The sequence below is a fragment of the Canis aureus genome, chromosome 23, assembly GCF_053574225.1.
Source record: "Canis aureus isolate CA01 chromosome 23, VMU_Caureus_v.1.0, whole genome shotgun sequence".
NCBI lineage: Eukaryota > Metazoa > Chordata > Mammalia > Carnivora > Canidae > Canis > Canis aureus.
The window spans coordinates 49,779,169-49,800,444 of NC_135633.1; the positions used below are offsets into that span (position 1 = coordinate 49,779,169).

General features: G+C 33.0%; 1 protein-coding gene across 4 annotated transcripts in view; it reads left to right on the plus strand.

The window, feature by feature from the left end:
* Window positions 1-21,276, plus strand: part of CNTN5 (contactin 5) — a 1,290,695-nt gene that overhangs the window by 533,508 nt on the left and 735,911 nt on the right. For all 4 annotated transcript variants that reach the window (XM_077867587.1, XM_077867588.1, XM_077867590.1 and 1 more), the window contains one exon: window positions 18,212-18,336. In XM_077867587.1, the coding sequence (XP_077723713.1) occupies window positions 18,282-18,336 (55 nt within the window). In that variant the 5' untranslated portion in view covers window positions 18,212-18,281. The remainder of the gene's footprint in view (window positions 1-18,211; window positions 18,337-21,276) is intronic.

Sequence of the window (21,276 nt, forward strand, 5' to 3'; positions counted from 1 at the left end):
TTATCTGTGACAGTTATTTATTTATTTATTTATTTATTTATTTATTTATTTATCTGTGACATTTAAATAACAAAACCAGATAACTTGCTGAGAGTCTAAAGAGTCTGGTGCCACCATGATACAGATTGAAGAAGCTACGGCACAGAAGGCAGTTTATCAGGCACATAACTTTGGCCAGAATTTAGCTTGCTTGCTTGCTTGCTTGCTTGCTTTCTTTCTTCTCTCTTTCTCTCTTTCTTTTTCTTTCTTTCTTCCTTGCTTTTACTGGTCTCTATTGACTTCATCATATTACTTCGCAGTAGTTCCTGTGTGGAAAAAAAATCAATAGTAGTCATTCGGATTAAAGTTTGGGTATAAAAACATCCATTGTACATCCCTAAACTCTCTCTTTTTCATTCATTACTTCTTTAGAACTCCTTTGTCAACAATGTAGGAGACTATACTTACAGATCCTTGTCATACTGCTAATAAAATTCCACCAAAGAAGCTACCTAATATTTTATAACAACCCTATATATTTATATAGACATGCTCTCAAGTTCTTATCTGTTTCTTTGCTTGATATAGAACTTTTTTTTGTATTTTATCAGCCCTATTTTCCTTGTCTTTAGCAAATATGAATATTTCAGACAAAGGGTTTATTTAATATGGAAATGAAGAATACAGATGTATATGATTCCTGAGAGAATTGCAATTGTCTATTTCAAACATTTCCTTGAAATTATCTACACTTCTCAGTTTAACCATAGCCTAGAACAAAACATTGTTTAAATGCAATTTAGCTTTATGGTATTAGAACCAGATGAAGAGAACAATGCAAATTGACAATTTTCTGAGGAAATATAAATTAAATTTTAAGTAATCATGAAAAACCCAATTTACTCAAAACAAAGAGAACACAATGACTCTAATTTTAACTGTTTTCAAAAGATTCTGGGCTTCTAGGGAAAAATGGCAGAGTAGGACAATGCTAGGCTAACTCTGTCCCATGGGTACAACTAGATAAAACTCATATCAGTGTAAATAACACAGAAAATGACCTGAAGACTGGCAGACTGAACTCCACAACTAAATGTGGAGGACACATTGAAGATGGTAGGAAGCGTGGAAACATGGTCAGGTACTAAACAGACTCTTAGGACTGTCCGTGGGAGACAGGAACACTGAAGACACAGAGAGTGGAGAGAAACAGGCCCCCACACCAAGAAGCCTGTGCAGAGAAGACAAATCTCCATAACATTTGTCTTTAGAAACCAGAGCAGCTGAATTTTGTGAGTTCTTACAACCTCCAGGACTTAAAATGTGGGATTAAAGGGAAAAAAGTCAGCTAGCTTGGCTCTGAGAAAGCTAGAAAGGTGAAAGGAAACTGAGTCCCTGCCTTTAAAGGTAGCAGGACAAATAGCCCACAGAGACAAAGCATGGAAAGAGCAGCTTGAAAGTTGACTGAGGCATACAAGAGGGGAAGTTATTTACTAATCTGAGTATGTTCTGAAGGGCAGAAATCTTAGGGGAACTCCTTCAGGAACAAAGAAACTGGCAGGTACCATTTCCCACTCCTACCTTCCAGTGTAAACATGGGATCATCTATGGGACTCTCTACCCAACTTGTTAGCACTGCTGCCCAGCTCACCCTTCATATGTGCTTCCACCAATCCACCTTCCAGCCTGCCTCAGTTCCAGTGCTATAAGGCTCCTTCCCCAGAGGACAAGGGCATGCAAAACTTGCTATCACCACTGCCCCACTGCACTATCCTGCTAAACTCTGCTTTGGGGAATCTGCCCTCTCCAATAGACTTTTGGCCAGACCCCATACAGGGCAGTGCCATAATCAGGCTATGTAAAAGCAGCCCCATAGTAGCCAGCGGTACCCCAAAAGGACTCCTCAAGAGGGAGGGAATCCCACCCAGCAATTAGACAGAGACCTAGCAATGAGATGGAGGCAGAGAGCTGGTTTGACTATAGGCACCACTTACCAAGGAAAATTTCTCCAGAGATGACACAGGGAAATCGCCCTGCAGTTTGCTGTTACTGCTTCTCTGGTCTAATTTAGCTCAAGCTCCAGGTGTCCCTAGACTCGTCCAGTAAACCACAGGGACCAAACACTGCTCACAACAGGCAAAAGGGATCTCTACAGACAACTGGACCAAAGGGTTCATCACAACAGCAAGGTGCATCCAATCAAATAAAGGAGACAACCCTGAAGCACTAGTTTCTGTTGAACATGGGAAACTGCACAGTAGGGCTACAGTACCTCTTCTTCATAAGGTTATTCCATTCAACAGCTGGAGACATATGTGTCTCTCCTAACACAGAGAAACAGAAACAAAGTTAGACAAAATGAAGAAACAGAGGAATATGTCTCAAATGAAAGAAAAGGACAAAATTACAAGAAACCTAAGTGAAATGGAGATAAGTAATATGCCTGATAGAGAATTTAGAGTAATGATCACAAAGAAACACATTGTACTGAGAAAAGAGTGGAAGTCATCAATGAAATCCTTAATGATGAAAGAAGAAAGAACCAGAGATGAAAAGTCACAATAAATGAAATTAAAAATATCTTGATGAAATAAACAGTAGAGTAGACAAAGTGGAAGAATGAATCAGTGATCTGGAAGATACATTAGTGTAATGTAAAGAATCTGAGCAGGTGACAGGAAAAACAAAACGCAAAATGAGAATAGATTTAGGGAACTCAGCAACACCATCAAGGGTAATAATACTCACATTATAGGGATCTTGGAAGCAGAAGAGAAAGATAAGGGGGTAGAAAATGTATTTGAAGAAATAATAGCTGAACACTTCTGTAACCTGGGGAAGGAAACAGAAATCCAGACCCAGAAGATATAGAAATCCCCCAACAAAACCAACACAAAGAAGTACACAACAAGACAGAAATAATTAAAATTGAAAAAAAAAATAGTGATGAAAAGAGAATTTTAATTAATTAATTTATTTATTTATTTATCTATCTATTTGAGGAGGAGGAAGGGGGCAGAAGGAGAGGAGAGAGAAAATCCTTAGCAGACTCTGCACTGGGCATGGGACATGACATGGGGCTCAATCTCTCACACCCTGAGATCATTATCTGAGCCAAAATCAAGAGTCAAATGCTTAACTGACTGAGTCACTAAGGCATCAGAAGGAGAGATTTTTAAAAGCAGCAAAAGAAAAGAAAGCAGTTACATACAAGGGAAACCCTGTAAGGCTATCAGTGTATTTCTGGAAAAACTTTGGAGGCCAGAAGAAAATGATATGATATATTCAAAGTGCTGAAAACAAAACAAAACAAAACAATGTGTGGCACAGAATATTTTATCCTGCAAGGGTATCACTCAGGAGACATAAAGAATTTCCCAAAGAAAAACTAAAGGAGTCTGTAACCAATAAACCAGCCCTACAAGAAATGTTAAATTGGACTCTCTGAGTGGAAAGGAAACACTATAGGCAAAAGTAAGGAAAGTGAGAATTGCAAGAACAGTAGAAAGAAGTATGCCTGTAAAAACTAGTCAAGGGGCTCAAAATAAAAGGATGTAAAGTATCACACAATATTCCAAAAACATGTCAGGAAGAGGAATAAAGAATGATCTCAAACTTCAGATATCATCAACTTCACATAAACTGCTGTATATATATAGAAGATAAACTGAATAGTAACCACAAATAAAAAACTAGTAATACATATGTAAAAAATAAAGAAAAAGGGTTCAAAGTATATCACTAAAGAAAGCCGACTTATGTAAGAAAAGAGAACAAGAGAAGAAAGGAACAAAGAAGAACTACAAAAATAACCGTAAAGTAAGTAACAAAATGGCAATAAATGCATACCTATCAATAATTGCTCTTAATGTAAATGGACTAAATGTTCTAATCAAAAGATATAGATAGGATGCAGAATGGATTAAAATTAACAAACACTAAAAGACCCATCTATATGCTGACTAAAAGAGACTTATTTCAGGCCTGTAGGCACCTGCACACTAAGAGTAAAGAGATGAAGAAGCACTTATCATTCAAATAGATGTAAATAGAAACCTGGAGTAACAACTTTTATCAGACTTTAAAACAAATGTTGTAACAAAAAACATAGAAGTACAGTATATAATCATTCAGAGGGCAATAAAATCAGATATATATAACAATTATAAATATTTATGCACCATTACAAGAACACTGAAATAATTAATAAGAAACATGAAATAGTCATTAGTAATATGAATAATAGTAGGGGACTTTAGCATCCCACTTGCATCAACAGACAGATATCCAAACAGAAACAGTGGTTTTGAATGACACACTGGAATAGATGGACTTAACAGATACTCAGAAAACTACATCCTAAAACAGCAGAATACACATTCTTTTCAAGTTCAAATGGAACATTTTCCAGAAAATGTCTCATATTCAGCTACAAAGAAAATCTCAACAAATTCAAAAAGATCAAAGTCATTCCTGGCTTTTCCATGGCGTTTTTCTGACCACAATGCCATGAAACTAGAAATCAACCAAAAGAAAAAGTCTAGAAATAGCATAAATAAATGGAAGTTAAATAAGATGCCCCTAAACAATAAATGGATTAACCAAGAAATCAAAGAGGAAATCAAAAAGTCAAATGATGATGGAAACATAACAGTCCAACCTCTTGGGATATAGCAAATAAGATTTTAAGAGGAAAATTTATAGTATTATAGGCCTACCTCAGGAAGCAGGAAAAAAGCCCAAATAAACAAGCTACCTTTACACCAAAAGGAGCTAGGAAAAAGAACAACTAATAAAACCCAAACTTTGGGGATCCCTGGCTGGCTCAGCGGTTTGCCGCCTGCCTTTGGCCTAGGGCGCTGTCCTGGAGTCCCAGATCGAGTCCCACGTCAGGCTCCCGGCATGAAGCCTGCTTCTCCCTCCTCCTGTGTCTCTGCCTCTCTCTCTCTCTATGTCTATCATAAATAAATAAATAAATCTTTTTAAAAAATTATATTAAAAAAACCCCAAACTTTAGAAGAAAGAAAATAATAAGGATTAAAGCATAAATGAACCAAATAGAAACTTAAAACAATAACAAAAACAAAAAGTGACTGTGTGGCTTAGATGGTTATGCATCTACCTTCAGTTTAGGTCATGATCTCAGAGTCTTGGGATGGAGTCCCATTGGGATGGCAGCAGCAGGGGGCAGTCTGCTCAGCAGGGAGTCTGCTTCTCCCTCTGCTCTTCCCCTTGTTTATGCTCTCTCTATATATATCTCAAATAAATACATATAATCTTTTAAAAGAGTCAAAACAAAACAAAAACAAAGAAACAAACAAAAAACAATAGAACAGATCAATGAAACCAGGAGCTGGTACTTTGAAAGGATCAACAAAATTAAAAACCTTTAGCCAGACTCATCAAAAAAAACAGAGAGAGACAGACAGACAGACAGATAGAAAGAGAAAGGACTGAAATAAACAAAATCCAAAATGAAAGGGAAGAAATAACTGACACCATAGAAATACAAAGCATAGCATACAATTTTTCATAAGAGAATATTATGAAAAATTGTATGCTAACAAATTGGCATATAATTAGACAAACCTAGAAGAAATGGATAAATTTCTAGAAACATGTAACCTCCCAAAATAGAATCAGGAAGAAATAGAAAATTTGAGCAGACTGATTACTGACAATGAAATTGAATCTGTAATCAAAAAACTTTCAACAACAAAAGTTCCAAGGAGATGGTTTCTCAGGTAAATTCTAGCAAACAATTAAAGAAAGGTCAATACCTATTTTTCTCATAGTATTACAAAAAAATAGAAGAGAGCAAATAAAACCCTTCCAAATTCATTTACAAAACTGTATTACTCTGGTACCAAAGTACCAGAACATTCAGCATTACTCTGGTACCGAAACCAGATAAAACCACTACAGAAAAAAAAAAAAAAGATAACTATAGGCCAATATCTCTGATGAACATAGATGTAAAAATCCTCAATGAATATTGGCAAACCAAATCCAACAATACATTACATATATTATTTGTCACAGTCAAGTAGGATTTATTCCCAGGATGCAAAGGTGGTTTAATATTTGCAAATCAATCGGTATATTACTTATCAATAAGAGAAAGAATAAAGACCATAAAGTTATTTCAGTAGATGCAGAAAAGCATTGGACAAAGTACAACAAATATTCTGGATAAAAATGCTCAACAAAGTAGGGTTGGAGGGTATATACATGATAAAGGCCTTATATGAAAACTCCACAGCTAACATCACACTCAGTGGCAAAAAAATGAATTTTTCCCATAAGGTCAGGAACAAGACAGGGATGTCCACTCTCAGCACTTTTATTCAGTATAGTACTGGAAGGCCTACCCATAGCAATCAGACAATGAAAAGAAATACAAGGCCTCTAAATTGGTAAAAAAAGAAGTAAAACTTTTACTATTTGCAAATGACATGATTTTACATATATAAAAAAAAAAAAAAACCCAAAGACTCCACCAAGAAACTATTAGAACTGGTAAATGAATTCAGTAAAGTCACAGGATACAAAATCAACCTACAGAAATCAGTTGCATTTCTATATACAAATAATGGAATTGCAAAGAAAAATTAATTATCTCATTCACAAAAGAACCAAAAATAATATAATTCCTGGGAATAAACATAACCAAAGAGGTGAAAGACTTATGCTCTATAAACTATAAAACACTGGTGAAAAGAATTTAAGATGACACAAACAAATGCAAAGGTATTTCATGCTTGTGGATTAGAATAACAAATATTGTTAAAATGTCCATACTACCCAAAGTAAACTACAGATTTCATGCAATCCTTATCAAAATGCCAAAGGCATTTTTCACAGAACTAGAACAAACAAATAATTCTAAAATTTTATGAAACCACTAAAGACCCTGAATAACAAAAACAATGTTGAAAAAGAGAAGCATAACTGGAGGTAATACAAGACTTCAAGTTATATTACAAAGCTGTAGAAATTCAAACATTATGGTATTGAAACAAAAATAGACACATGAATCAATGGAGCAAAATGGAAAACCCAGAAATGAACCCAGGATAATTTGGTCAATTAATATCAAACAAAAGAGGCAGAATATACAATTGGGAAAAAAGTCTCTTCAACAAATTGTGTTGTGAAACCTGAAAAGCTGCATGAGAAAGAATGAAATTTGTCCACTTTCTTACACCATACACAAACATAAAATAAAAATGGATTAAAGACTTAAATGTTAAAGCTGAAACCATAAAAATCCTAGAAGAGAACACAGGAAATAATTTTTCTGACATTGACCATAACAACATCTATTTATCTATGTCTCCTGAGGCAAGGGAAATAAAAGCAAAAATAAACTATTGGGACAACATCAAAATAAAAAGCTTCTTTACAGTGAAAGAAATAATCATAAAAACCAAAAGACAACCTTTGGAATAGGAAAAGATATTTGCAAATGACATATCTGATAAAGTTAGTATCCACAATATATAAAGAACCTAATGACTCAACACCCAAAAACCAAATAATCCAGTTTAAAAACAGGCAAAACACATTTCTGCAAAGAAGGGATACAGATGGTCAACAGACATATGAAAAGATACTCAAACAGCAGTTATCATCAAAGAAATCCAAATCAAAAGTACAATGATATTTCACCTCGCACATTTCGTATTGGCCAAAATAAAAATAAATAAATAAATAAGAAAGAACAGTGTTGGTGAGAAGGGGGAGAAAAAGAAAACACTCTTGCACTTTTGATGTGAATGGAAACTGGTACAGTGACTGTGGAAGACAGTTTGAAGTTTCCTCAGACAGTTGAAAATAGAACTACGACAGGATCCAGTAATCACAGTACTGGGTATTTAACCAACAATACAGAACACTAATTTGAAAGGATATATGATCCCCTGTGTATATTGCATCACTATTATAGCCAAACTGAGGAAAATCGCAAGTGTCCGTCCAGAGATGAATGGATAAAGAAGATGAAGGTCAGTCATAAAACTGGAATAAGATCTTGCCACTTGCAACAACATGGATGGATTGTACAACGCTAAGTGAAAAAGGCAGAGAAAGACGAATACCATATGATTTCACTCATATGTGGAACGTAAGAGACAACAAATGGACAAAGGGCAAAACAGATAAACTAAGAAACATAGTCTTAACTATAAAGAAAACATGATGGTTACCAGAGGTTGGGGGGATGGCAGAAATAGGTGATGGGGATTAAAAAGTAGACATGATGAGTCATGTATAGAATGTTAAATAACTGCATTTTTACACCTAATACTAACATAACACTGACTGTTAACTACACTGACATTAAAGTTAAAAACTTAGGGCAGCCCCGGTGGCTCAGCCTTTTAGCGCCGCCTTCAGTCCAGGGTGCGATTCTGGAAATGCGAGATCGAGTCCCTCGTTGGGCTTCCTGCATGGAGCCTGTTTCTCCCTCTGTCTCTGCCTCCCTTTCTCTGTCTTTCATGAATAAATAAATTTTTTAAAAAAATCTTAAGATTAAAAACTTAAAAGACTCTTGTTTCCATATTTGAATGAATTAAAAGAAAATTAAATATCAGGATTAATATAGATAGGTTCCATCTTTCTTGCCTTAGACCATGAGTCTAAAATCTTATTGACATCACATTGTTTTTTATACAAAGGAAATCTTTGAGTTTCAAGATCTTTCAGATTTCCAAGTGTCTTCTTATATTATTCTACCTGTCAAGCTGTCAGAACTCCCTCTCAGGCACTAACTTTTAATTCACCAGAAACAAATTAATACTCATCTTTAATCTTTATTACCTACCACTGTTCCGTATATTATGTATATAATATATATAAATATATATTATTTTATTTATATTATTAATTTAAATATATATTTAAAAATTACAAAAAGAAATCATATATTTAAAAATATTTTACGTAGAATTTAGTTACTTTACTTCCTCAGGTAGAAACCTGGACATGTGTCATGATTGGTTTGTTTTCCAGAATGCAATAACCCAGATCTCCTTTTTCATTATTTACACATTTTGCCCTTCTCTAAGACCCTCTCATTGCAAAAAAACAAGATTCAAGTAACAAGTCACTCCTCTCTTTCAGAAGAATCTCTCCTAAAACATGTAAAATTATCTTCTCTTTAATTCTCCATCTCCAAATTTAAAATATTTTCACATCAGTAGAAAATGAAAAAGGCAACTTGCAGATATTATTTAGCTCTCTACACCAGGGATCAGCAGGCAGGAAAACTAATATTGATGCTGATTTTGAATTATATGAAGTGTCAGGCAAGCCCATCCCTTTTTCATGTTTGTTTAATCCGTCCGTAAAAATGGATATTTGTGTGTTTTTGTGTACTTTGTATGAGAAAATTAGACATTATTGGAAAATATCTGAGAACTTTGAAATTTGAGTTAGATGATAAGAATAATTTATTTGTATTATTATGATACATATAATAAAAACCCAAGTTCCTTTCTCAGGCCCATTTGTCCTTTAAGATCTAAGTCGTTTTAATTCACAGACAAGATTTCCTACTTCTCCTTCCTCCGCATTAGGCTGCAGCTGTGGTGGCATTCTTGCAGCCTGGGTACTCCAAATCCGTTCTCCAATTAAGATTTTTCACTTGCCCTTAATCAGGCAACTTAATAATTTGTTTATTCCTTTCACAACTGGATACTTCAAAATAAGGAGTTTTATGCTGACAGGTGTGAACGTGAGCATTTTCTGGAAGATACAGAGCATAAATTAGGTTTGCAAATGAAAAGACATTTCATGAAGTTGGGCTCCAAAATGTTTGAGGTGGAGTAGTAGATGTGACAATACGCGCAGTTTGAATCACAATCTTGAGAGCTTCTAAAGTTAGACTAAAAATGTCAGGTTTCTGTTTTATAGGACTTATGGAAAGTTGTTTATGTGTTATATTCTATGTAAAAGACTTTTACGTATATAATTTTTTTTCATTACCAAAAAGTGAGGGGTGGTAAATATTTATAATGAATACAGATTTGTTTTCTGACAAATTTCTATTTGTTCATCAGTTAACCTAGGAAAACATAGATATTTTGTAAAAATCTAAATCTCTTACTTTATCTCTGAATATACATAAACTGTTAAACTATTTAGTCATTTCTGATGTATATGCTACTAGTTTCATGTATTTTAATTTTATATTTGCTTTACTTTTTACCCTCTAAGACATAATTATTGTTGTTTTATTATACAATGTTTTCTTTTTATTTCCAATTTCTACTCCCAGTTTTACTGATAAATAATTGACATATTCTACTGTATGAATTTAAATTATAGCATAATGGTTTAATTTATAAACAGTGAAATGATTAACAATAGGTTCAGCTAAAAATTTTTAAAAAAAGAAAAGAAGGAAAATAAAAAAAAAATTATTTTCCTGTAAAGGGAATTCTGGGATTAACTCTTAACTTTCCTATATACCATAAAGCAGTGTTAACTATGGTCACCATGGTGTACATTACATTCCTTGTACTTATTTATTTTATAACTAGGAGTATGTACCTTTGACAAACCCTCCAATTTCTCCTTCCCCCATCCTCTGGCTCTGGTAACCACAAGTCTGATTTCTTTCTTTCTTTCTTTCTTTCTTTCTTTCTTTCTTTCTTTCTTTCTTTCTTTCTTTCTTTCTTTTTTCTTTCTTTCTTCTTTCTTTCTTTCTTTCTTTCTTTCTTTCTTTCTTTCTTTCTTCCTTCCTTCCTTCCTTCCTTCCTTCCTTCCTTCCTTCCTTCCTTCCTTCCTTTTTCTTTCTTTCTTTCTTTCTTTCTTTCTTTCTTTCTTTCTTTCCTTCTTTCTTTCTTTCCTTTTTTTCTTTTTTAATGAGTTTTTTGTTTGGTTTTAGATTCCACATATGAGATTGTACAGTAGTTGTTTTTTTTCTGACTTATTTTATTCAGCATACTGCCTTCAAGGTCAATCAATGTAGGATTTCCTCATTTTTTATGGCTGAATAATATTTCGTTGTGTACATATATTGTATTTTCTTCTATTCATCCATCAATAACCGGTTAGATTATTTCTATGTCTTAGCTATTGTAAATAATGATGCTATGCAGATATCTTTCTTTTTTAGTTAGTGTTTCTATTTCTATTGTATTCCCAAAGTGAAATTTCTGGCTTATATGGTAGTTATACTAAAATAGTGGTTATACCAATATACAATCCCAACATTGCACGAGGGTTCTCTTTTCTTTAACATCCATGCCAGAATTTGTTATTTCTTGTGTTTTAATCATGGCTACTTTAAAAGGTATAAGATGATATCTTATTGTATATTTAATTTGCATTTCTCTAATGGCAAGTGAATGCTGAGCATCTTTTCATGTACCTGTTGGTCTTTCATATATCATCTTTGGAAAAATGTCTATTCAGGTCCTTTGCCCATTTTTTTAACCCTTTTTAACTGGGTTATTTGTTTTTTTGTTATTGAGTTATGTGAGTTCTTTATGTGTTTGGATATTAACTAACCACTTATCAGATATATGGTTTGCAAATATTTTTCCACAATTTATAGGTTGTCTCACTTTGCTGATGGTTTCTTTTGCTGTGCAGGGCTTTTTAATTTGATGTAGTTTCACTAGTTTATTTTATTTTTTTCATTTTGTTGTTTGTGCTTTAGGTGTCATATCCAAAAAACATTACTAAGACCCACTAAGACAATATTTTCTTAAATTTGCCATCATACCATAGTTTTTGTTTATCGTTTTAGACAATATAGTGTGTTGTTTAAAGTCATGGTCTCTGGACCCAGACTATCCAGTTCCCATCTTTAAAAAATGAGAATAATAATTTTATCTCATAGAATTTTAAGTGGCAAATAAGTTTCTAGAGCAATCATTCTTGGTATATTTTAAACATTATGAATTATCTTCTGTTATGTTTCTTTTATTAATTTCAGAGATTACCTCTGCAATTACTTTTTTCCTTCTACCTTATGAATATCATTTTTAAGTTTTATTCTCAATAAAGATTTATTTTTTACAAACTCAGTTTTCTCACAAGTTTATTGAGGTATAAATGACCTCTCAGTTTTTGAATAAGTGGGAAAAGCTTTATTTAACTCTTGTCCTTTAAGGAAACTCTTACTAGGTTTAGAACTATATATTGACAGTTATTTCTTACCAGCACATTATTCCAATATTTTTGGAACTCATTTTTGCTATTAGTAAGTCAACAGAGAGTCTGATTTTTCCTTTTCTTTTATTTATATATATATATATATATATATATATATATATATATATATATATAATTAATGCCTTTCTTTCTCTCTGGCTGTTGTTTTGCTTTGATTTTGTTTTGTTTTGTTTTTGTTTTTGTTTTTGGTGGTAAGCATTTTCATTATTATTTTACTGGTTATTTATTCTTCTTGAGTTTTTCTGGTCTTTCTGAATTTCAAAATTGGTAAATCAGCTCTGAAAAATTTTAGTAATTATCTATCTCTTCACGTATTGCTTCATCACATTCTCTTTTTCTGAAAATCTGATTAGACATATAAAGTATTCTTACTATATCCTCCATTCTGTTTACTTTCCTTTCATATTTTCCATCCATTATTCTTTCTGGGCTGCATTCTAGACAATTTCTTTATCTTTGCTTCATTTTTTTGTAATATCAATTTCTTTATGCTTAAAAACATAACATATATATTTGTTTAATAATATGCGTCTGAAACATCAAATATCTAAAGTCTTTGCAAGTCTTATTCTGACTTTTATTGATTTGTTGACTCTCACTCATAGTGATTTGTTTTCCTGATTATGTTGTAAATATTGACTATGATTTTTTCTCAATGAAATTTTCTTTTTCTTTCCATCTAGTCTCATGGTTTAAGACTAAAATTTTTCTTTTCCTTCTCTGTGGGTAGCGTATCTCTCTAGAGGGACATTTCTAGGTCACCTCAACTATGATTTTGAAACCCTTTGGGATTCTAGACATATGGAGTTTCCTATTTGAACACCTACACTGTGGGCTGAGGCTTTGGTTTTGGTTCCTATAATATCAGAGAAACCATGAACAGCACGGTGAGGTTCACAGGGATTTGATAAATGACCTCACAGGGATTTGATAAATGACCTAACAGCGAAAGTTATCTCCATTTTCAGCTTGCTGCTTTTCTCTCTGTTTGCTCTTTAGTTTTTCCATCTGAATTAATTCTTTGAGATATTGAAAAGTATTTTATACTTTGTATTATTTTAAGAAGGAAGCTTTGTCATCATATCTAGTTTCCAAATTATTGGAAAGGATAACCTTCTGTTATCTGACTATAGAATGGTATTCAAGATCCCAAAACAAGTTCTGTCAGAATTTACATGGAGGCTAGTGTCAGATGCAGTAAGCTACAGTTCTGTCTTCACACTTTCCTTATACCCATTACCTGATGATGAGAATCATGGTATATTTCAGCACCAGTTTTTTAGAGTGTTTTTTTTTTTTTCTTTTCTTTTCTGGTTCTCATCTCCTTTAAGTGCACTGTCTATTATCAAATAATCTTGAGCCATATTTTTCTCTACTCTTCTGTTTTAACTAAAATTACAAAGTTGACTTGAAGTCTCAGAAGACTAGTGCTGCCACATCTCAAATCTTTGCTGAATCCCTTTCTGTGAGGCAGGTTCTGTTGAGGTAAAAATAAGTTTTTGGACTTAAAAGGATGAGGAAAATAGACCATAACAATGTTTAACTATACACTGTAGAAAACTATACCTCTAAATTTATGTAAACACTATGAACCCCACCTTCTATTTATAATCTATAGTCTTTTGTGCAGGAAACAAAAGTGTAATTTATTTTCTTCACGACTTACAATATCATAATTCACTCTGGTTGTGTTTGAAAGCAAAAAGTCTCTCTACTTGGCACTGCTCCTTGGTCCTCAAGGGGTGTATGATAGCAATTATAACAAAGCCAACAAATATGCTTTTCTTTACTTTAGTTTTTATTTTATTTTTTTTCCTGCTAGATCTTATGTTGCATCTCATTATTTGTTGTTTTCTCCAGGTGAACCTCAAGGACATATAAAATACAACACCACATCAAAGCTTATTAATGTTTGTTTTTTTTTTTTTCTTCCATGAATTCTGTCCTAGCCTTGCTTAGCCTTTAATGGATATCTTCCTATCAAAAGTGCCACTGGCTCCATTTTTACAAAAAGTCATAGTTGAGATGGAGAGTAAGATACACAGAAAAGATATATTTGATTATGTTACTTCTTTTACTAAAATTTACATTCAGGTCCCTCATTGTAGCCCTGTCAGATGCTAATTAGAATAGAAACACTTTTACCCCTCTGTTCTAATTTGCCAATTAACACTCCTTATTGTGTCCATAAATAAAAATAATTAATTCAGAATATGCTAGATGCTGATGACTAAGTAAGCTTATCTCTAGTTTACTCACTGCCACTAAGTAAGTTGCATACTTACTAATATTCAGTTGTGTTTGTGCTGTTTATAGAGATTGTACTTGATGCTATTAGGCAATTCAAATAAACATTATGCAAATTAATGGCATATGAGTACACCAACAGTGAGGGTATTTGGTTCTATGAAAACGAGATTTTTTAAAACCACAAAAACTAATATCTTGAACAAACTCAATAAAATAAGTGACTTAGAAAATGCTATAAAAGTAGGTGTGTATGAGGCAAATGTATAAAAATAATAATAAAAAACCCTTCAAGGATACAGTCATCAGACCACTTCGAATGGCCTTGTAACACTTTGAAGAAATTAAAAATTGTATATGATGTATTACAGGCAGGACTTATGTAGTAATAATTCATGATGTTGAGGAAAAGGAAAATATTTTTTCCATCAGAATATTGATCCTCAGAAAAAAAAAAAACCTCAATCTTGTATAGTAAGATTGGCCAAAATTATAGTGTCAAATCAGACTAATTAAATTATAACATTTAAGGTATGTTTGTATGATTTTTTATTTTTTTATTATTTTTAAAGATTTTATTTATTTATTCATGAGACACACACAGAGAGAGAGAGAGAGAGAGAGGCAGAGGCAGAGGCACAAGGAGAGGGAGCAGTCTCCATGCAGGGAGCCTGACGTGGGACTCGATCCCAGGACTCCAGGAACATGACCTGAGCTGAACATGCCGCTGAAGGTGGCACTAAACTGCTGAGCCACTGGGGCTGCTGGGTTTGTATGATATTTTTAAAAAAATTAACTCAGTACCAGTCCCAATTATATCAGATAAGAGGGTTTCTGGGATCTCTTGTAGACATTGCTGGTGAAGTTTTATAAGAGATGATGTGGCTTAAAGGTCAACATTATTCTTACCCCAGTTATGACTTTCACTAGCTATATGATCTTGGGCAAGTTATCTTCATCAATAAAATGTGTCAAGTTAATTTACAGAGGCTGTGTAGGTAAAATGCATAACACAATGTCTAGCACATAGGATTTTATGAACGATAGCCACTGCCAGTATTAAATTCTTCTTGTATTACTTTGTGCCAAATAATTTATTTACCAGAGATTTCAGTTTATCCAATAATTGTTATTCAAAAATATTAATTGTATAGCTACTAAAACCAGGCCTACTGAGTCTACAAAGATGAACAAGACAAAATTTCTTGCTTTCATGCACATCACATCCTAGTAGGAGAAAAAGATGATTAAAAAGAAAATAAATAGCATAACATCGGGCAATGATAATTTAAAAGAATGAAATGATAATTTAAAAGAGTAATGTAGGAGAGTCCAATGCAGTGACAGGGCTGCAGGGAATGGAGTGGGGAGGGACTTCCTACTTATAGGAAAGGATCAAGAAGAGTCTGAAGAGCAGAATCTTTAATGATTTAAAGTTATCCAGTCTGGAAAGAACCTGATGATGAAGGGGTTTAGGCAAAGGAAACAATGAGTGCTTGGCATATTTCAGGAGCAGCAAGAAAGTCAGTGTGGTAGAAATGGAGTCTAGAGGAATAGAAGTTGAAGTCAGAAAGTTATGTAGGTACTAGGCAACATATCATTTTGTAGACTATATAAGGAGTTTGGATTTTAAGAAAAAAACCCACCGAAACAGGGGAATAATATAGCCTGATTTATATTTTAAAATATAATTATGTTTTAGGGGCACCTGGATGTCTCAATCAGTTTAGTGTCTGCCTTCAGCCCCGGTCATGATCTCAGGGTCCTGGGATCTAGCCCTGCATCAGGCTCCCTGCTCAGTGAGGAATCTGCTTCTCCTTTTGCCCCTTCTCCTACTCATACCCATGCTCCCTCTCTTTCTTTCTCTCTCTCTTTCTCAAATAAATAAAATCATACACACACACACACACACAATATATATATATATATATATATATATATATATATATACACATAAATTATGCTTTAAAATAGATTGTAAGGGTCAAACTGTAGAAATCATTGGTAGAGAACTGGAGAGACCAACAGGCAATAATAGAAATCTCTCGACATGCTCACATCTGAATATCATTCATAAGGCAGTTTAATATATACGTCTTAAAAAAACTGACATTCAAAAGGCAACATGTTATCCCTTAATTAATTTTCTATAACATATGTTTAGCATTTCTACTTAAAACTCCAATTAAGATGTGATGTTTTAACTATCTACACATTCAACTACACAATGAATTTATTAGTTATAAGCCACTAAATTAGTGTATCAGGTTTCACAATCTGAGAAAAGTCCATTTCAACATGGATTGAAAATTCATTAATTCAAATGTGCATTTCTCATGAATCATAATTGTACTACTAGCAACTTTAAGTCTCTTATGTTTGTGTGTGAAGTGCTAATTTTCTTCTTTTCCTTCTTGGTAAAACAAACAGTATATAAATAATAAAAATATTTTAAATTGTAAAAATTAGTAATAAGATTTTTTTTGTGCTTCAGGTTGTCTTGTTTCTGATATTTACTTAGAAGAAAAAATGAAAAGTATTTTTTTTAAGTAGGTGGCTATAAAACAACCATTTTTAGTTGTAATAACTCTTTTTCTCCATTTGTGATATATTACCATGCAACTCAAATAGATAATCAAGGCTTAGCATTAAAAATATTAATGAAATGAAACTAACATTATTCGGGGAGAAGATTCACTAATAGATTTCCGTGTTTGGGCATGACTATAATAAAATTATTATGTAGCTAAGGGGGAAAGTGCTTGCCTATATATTTAAGATTTTTTTCTAAAAGATGGAGATAATCTGAACTTCAAGTCTATAGGAAGGAAATAGTTGCTAAGAAACGATCATTATTTAAAAAATTATTAACACGCTGTACTGTTATTTCCAAATTTAATCACTTTGGGCTAAGAAGGACACCACTGACACTTGAAAACTCAGAAGTTACTTGTCTATTATAAGAATTTCTAAAGCACATTTGCCAAGTTCTTGCAGGAAATTTCGTGCTAGAATTTTTTTATTTTTTATGTTTATCTTATCTTTCAGGACAAATAATGGAACAAAATGATATTAATGTGCTACACTCATCATTGTTATAAAAATGCCATTAGATGAGAAACGTTAAATATTCACAAAAATATTCCCTTTAGATTCTGGCTAGCAGAAGATGCTGATAGAAGTATCAAAGGAAGGAAATATAGCACAGTGCAGATAATCGCAGGAGTTATAATCAAACGCAGTTGACATTAATAATTGAGAAATTTTCCTGTGGAGGTTTAGATGAGCAACAGGCACAATAGGCACTTGGCTAACTGACCATTAGTTATATTCTAGACCAGAGGTGTATATATTAACATAACTGGTTTTTCTATCCTATTTTTCTAGTCTAATAATTTGTATAATTAATAAATATAGCTATTATATATTCCCTGTGAGGAAAAACTATCTCCATTAGAACCTGATATTCCTATTTCTTGTAAGTATTCTGTGACGGAGTATTCAATATTAATAAATTATGTAATAATATGTATAAGTAAATTATATAAATTCAATATAAATAAATATATTCAATATAAATGAAGTTATTCAATATAAATAAGCTTCTCTAAATTTTTCATGTTGTGCATTATATTAATTTTAATGAAATTGTATTACTGTTGTCAATAGCCAAGTGTATATTAATCTGACCTTTGCAATAAAAGGTATTTATTATTTTACTGTGATATTTTTGAGTCAGGTTGTGTTTGTCTACTTTTTTGTTTTCTCAGTTTTTGAAAACTGTTATTTATTTCAACAGGGTATTATTTAATGAAGAAAAATCAGAGCTGCTAAACACATTGAGACACAAGATAGCCTAGTAACCAAGGATGGCTTCCTCTTGGAAACTAATCCTGTTTTCATCAGTAGTTGGGTGTTTTTCAGGTAAGAATTTTTCTGTACATATCAAATAATAAAAATATATTAAAGTCTTCATTACAAGATATCCTCGTGTTCATTTAAATTTATATCAGAAGTCACACTTTTCAATAAAAAACAATTCTTAAACCTTTGTTAGCATTGCAAATAATAATATCCAATTCAATATAATAGAGTATCTAGGAAAATACTATATAAATGTTAATAAAATGAGTATCCATTCTACCTCATTGACTTTCATTTACAATGTACACCAGCGTTAGGCTTTAGAAGATTTGGAGATATATATATATATAATAATCAGTTATAAAAATGTCTCATTACAATGCTAAATTTGACCATAGAAAGACAGAATCATGCTGGATTTATTATACTCACGCATATCTCCAGAGTGAAATTTTTGGTTGTCCCAGCTTCTCTAACTTTGTTTTGATCAATCTTATTGTTCTATATCTTGAATCTAAAATGATATCTTTTCTGCAAAAGTAGATTATGTTCTTTGGAGTAATACTATCATAATGCTAAAAATGAATATGCCACAGTTTTTGTTTAATTTAAGGATATCTAGAAGTTAAATAGTAGTGATGATTTAAATGTTTATACATGTAACATTTATAGCTTGATTTGATTTAACTCAATGGCTCTGTTGTGTTCTTAAGTGCTATCAGGGTAACTTCAACTTTGTATGATGGATAAAAGCAAAGAGGGGGCAGCCCGGGTGGCTCAGGGGTTTTTTAAAAGCAAAGAGGGGGCAGCCCGGGTGGCTCAGGGGTTTAGCGCCGCCTTTAGCCCAGAGCATGATCCTGGAGACCTGGAATCGAGTCCCGCGTCAGGTTCCCTGCATAGAGCTTACTTCTCCCTCTGCCTGTGTCTCTGCCTCTCTCTGTCTCCCTCTGTGTCTCTCATTAATAAATAAATAAAATCCTTAAAAAAAAAGCAAAGAGGTAATCTTCAATTTTGATTAATTTCTTATTTTATATATAAGTGCATGTTATATACTTAAATGTAATAACTAACATATTTACATGTATCTCAATGCTTTTGGAAAATATTTAAAAGCCTCTTCTTTGTTGAAATACTAGAAATTAATTGCAAAACAACAAAACAATCCTTCATTATTATTATTATTAATATTATTATTATTATTATGTTATGCACCACAGATTATAGAAAAAAAAAAACAGGTTTAAGAAGAGAAAGGAAAGAAAATTTTGGTAGAAACATCTGTGAAAATGTGGAAAAGTAAAAAAATATGAAAAAGAGGCATTAAAAGTTAAATGAAATCCCTGGTCCATCCACCTTATGGTTACTTTATTTTTTTAAGATTTTATTGATTTATTTATTCATGAGAGACACAGAGAGAGAGAGTCAGAGACATAGGCAGAGGGAGAAGAAGGCTCCGTGTAGGGAGCCTGATGTGGGACTCGATTCCAGGACTCTGGGATCACACCTGAGCTGACACTCATTTGCTGAGCCACTCCGGCATCCCAACGTTATGGTTACTTTAAAAAGAAATTAAAAATCTTGAAATATTTTATCTTATTTTAGGTTCTTTCTGTGTAGTACGTGGACGAATCCTATAAACATATTGCTGATTGATAGAAGCCAGTCTGAACAGGCTGGATATTGCATGATACCACTTATGTGGCCTTTTGGTAAAGGAAAACTGTAGAGACTGTACAGATTACTGATTGTCAGATGTTGGGACAAGGGGATAAATAAATGAGTGAATGAAGTATATTTTTTAGGGTGATGTGATATTCTGTGATATTCTAATGTGATATTCTAATGGTGGATGCATGTCATTACACATTTATCAAAACCAGTAGAACTTTATAGCACAAAGTAAACATCGATGTATACAAATTTAAAAATAATAATAATTTATGAGTTTAGAGGATCCCAGAATGAAAGAATGAAAGGCAGAATGTGACAATCTAACTATATTACAAATGTATGAAGCAACTTCACTTAGGGCAGTGGGGGACAAAGATAATGATTTTAGTAATATGGAAATTAATTCTCAAGACTAAAACAACAACAACAACAAAAACCAAAACACACAAAAATTTGTTCTTTGGTAATATACTCTAGTTAGCAATATTATTATTGGTAACTCTAAAACCATTATACATGAAATTGAACAATGAAGTCAGTGGCTGGTGGATGGTAGAAGCCAGGTTTCTCACTGTTAGAGTGGGAGATTTCAGATAAGCAAGAAAAGGAGAGCATGGTCTATGTGGTAATGGGTTAGCATTAAAGACTACAGTATGAACTCACATATAGCTTAATGTAGGTACTGATGGTTACATACAAAAACTATAGATATGTATATATATACATGGCTAGGTTCACACACACATATTGTGTTCTGAGATGGCCTAGAAGGAACGTATATAGTAGAAACCAATACACAAAGTGCCGAGACAAGACCTTGGTTTCTAATACTACTCTCCTGTTAAAAGGTTGAGAGCTATTTGAGGAAGGACTAACTCTAGGACTGAGGCAGAAAGTGTACTTGACCAGCCTAGAGTATCTTATAATAACAGAAAGTAAGGAAGTGCTAAAACAAATCAACAAACAAACAAACAAACAAACAAACGTGATGCGGAGGGCAAGTCAAAGGAACACAGGAAGCAACTGAAAAAGTTCCCAATGGCCCAAATTGGAAAAAAATTGAGCAAGAAAATAATGGAGCATGAGTTATAAGCCAAAGAATAAAATAATTACCCATAAGTCCATATTAATATAACAAGTGAATGAATAAATAAATTAATCAAAAGAATAGACAAATTTCCCACATAAATGAATTTCAAATAATTTATGAAAATATTTTTTTTTCTCAAGGAAGTGGAATGTAATTTCCCCTTCCTCTAAATGTGGGCTGTCCACAGTCACTTGTTTCCAAAGAATACAGAGTGGAAAAGAGGAATAAAAAAAGTAACT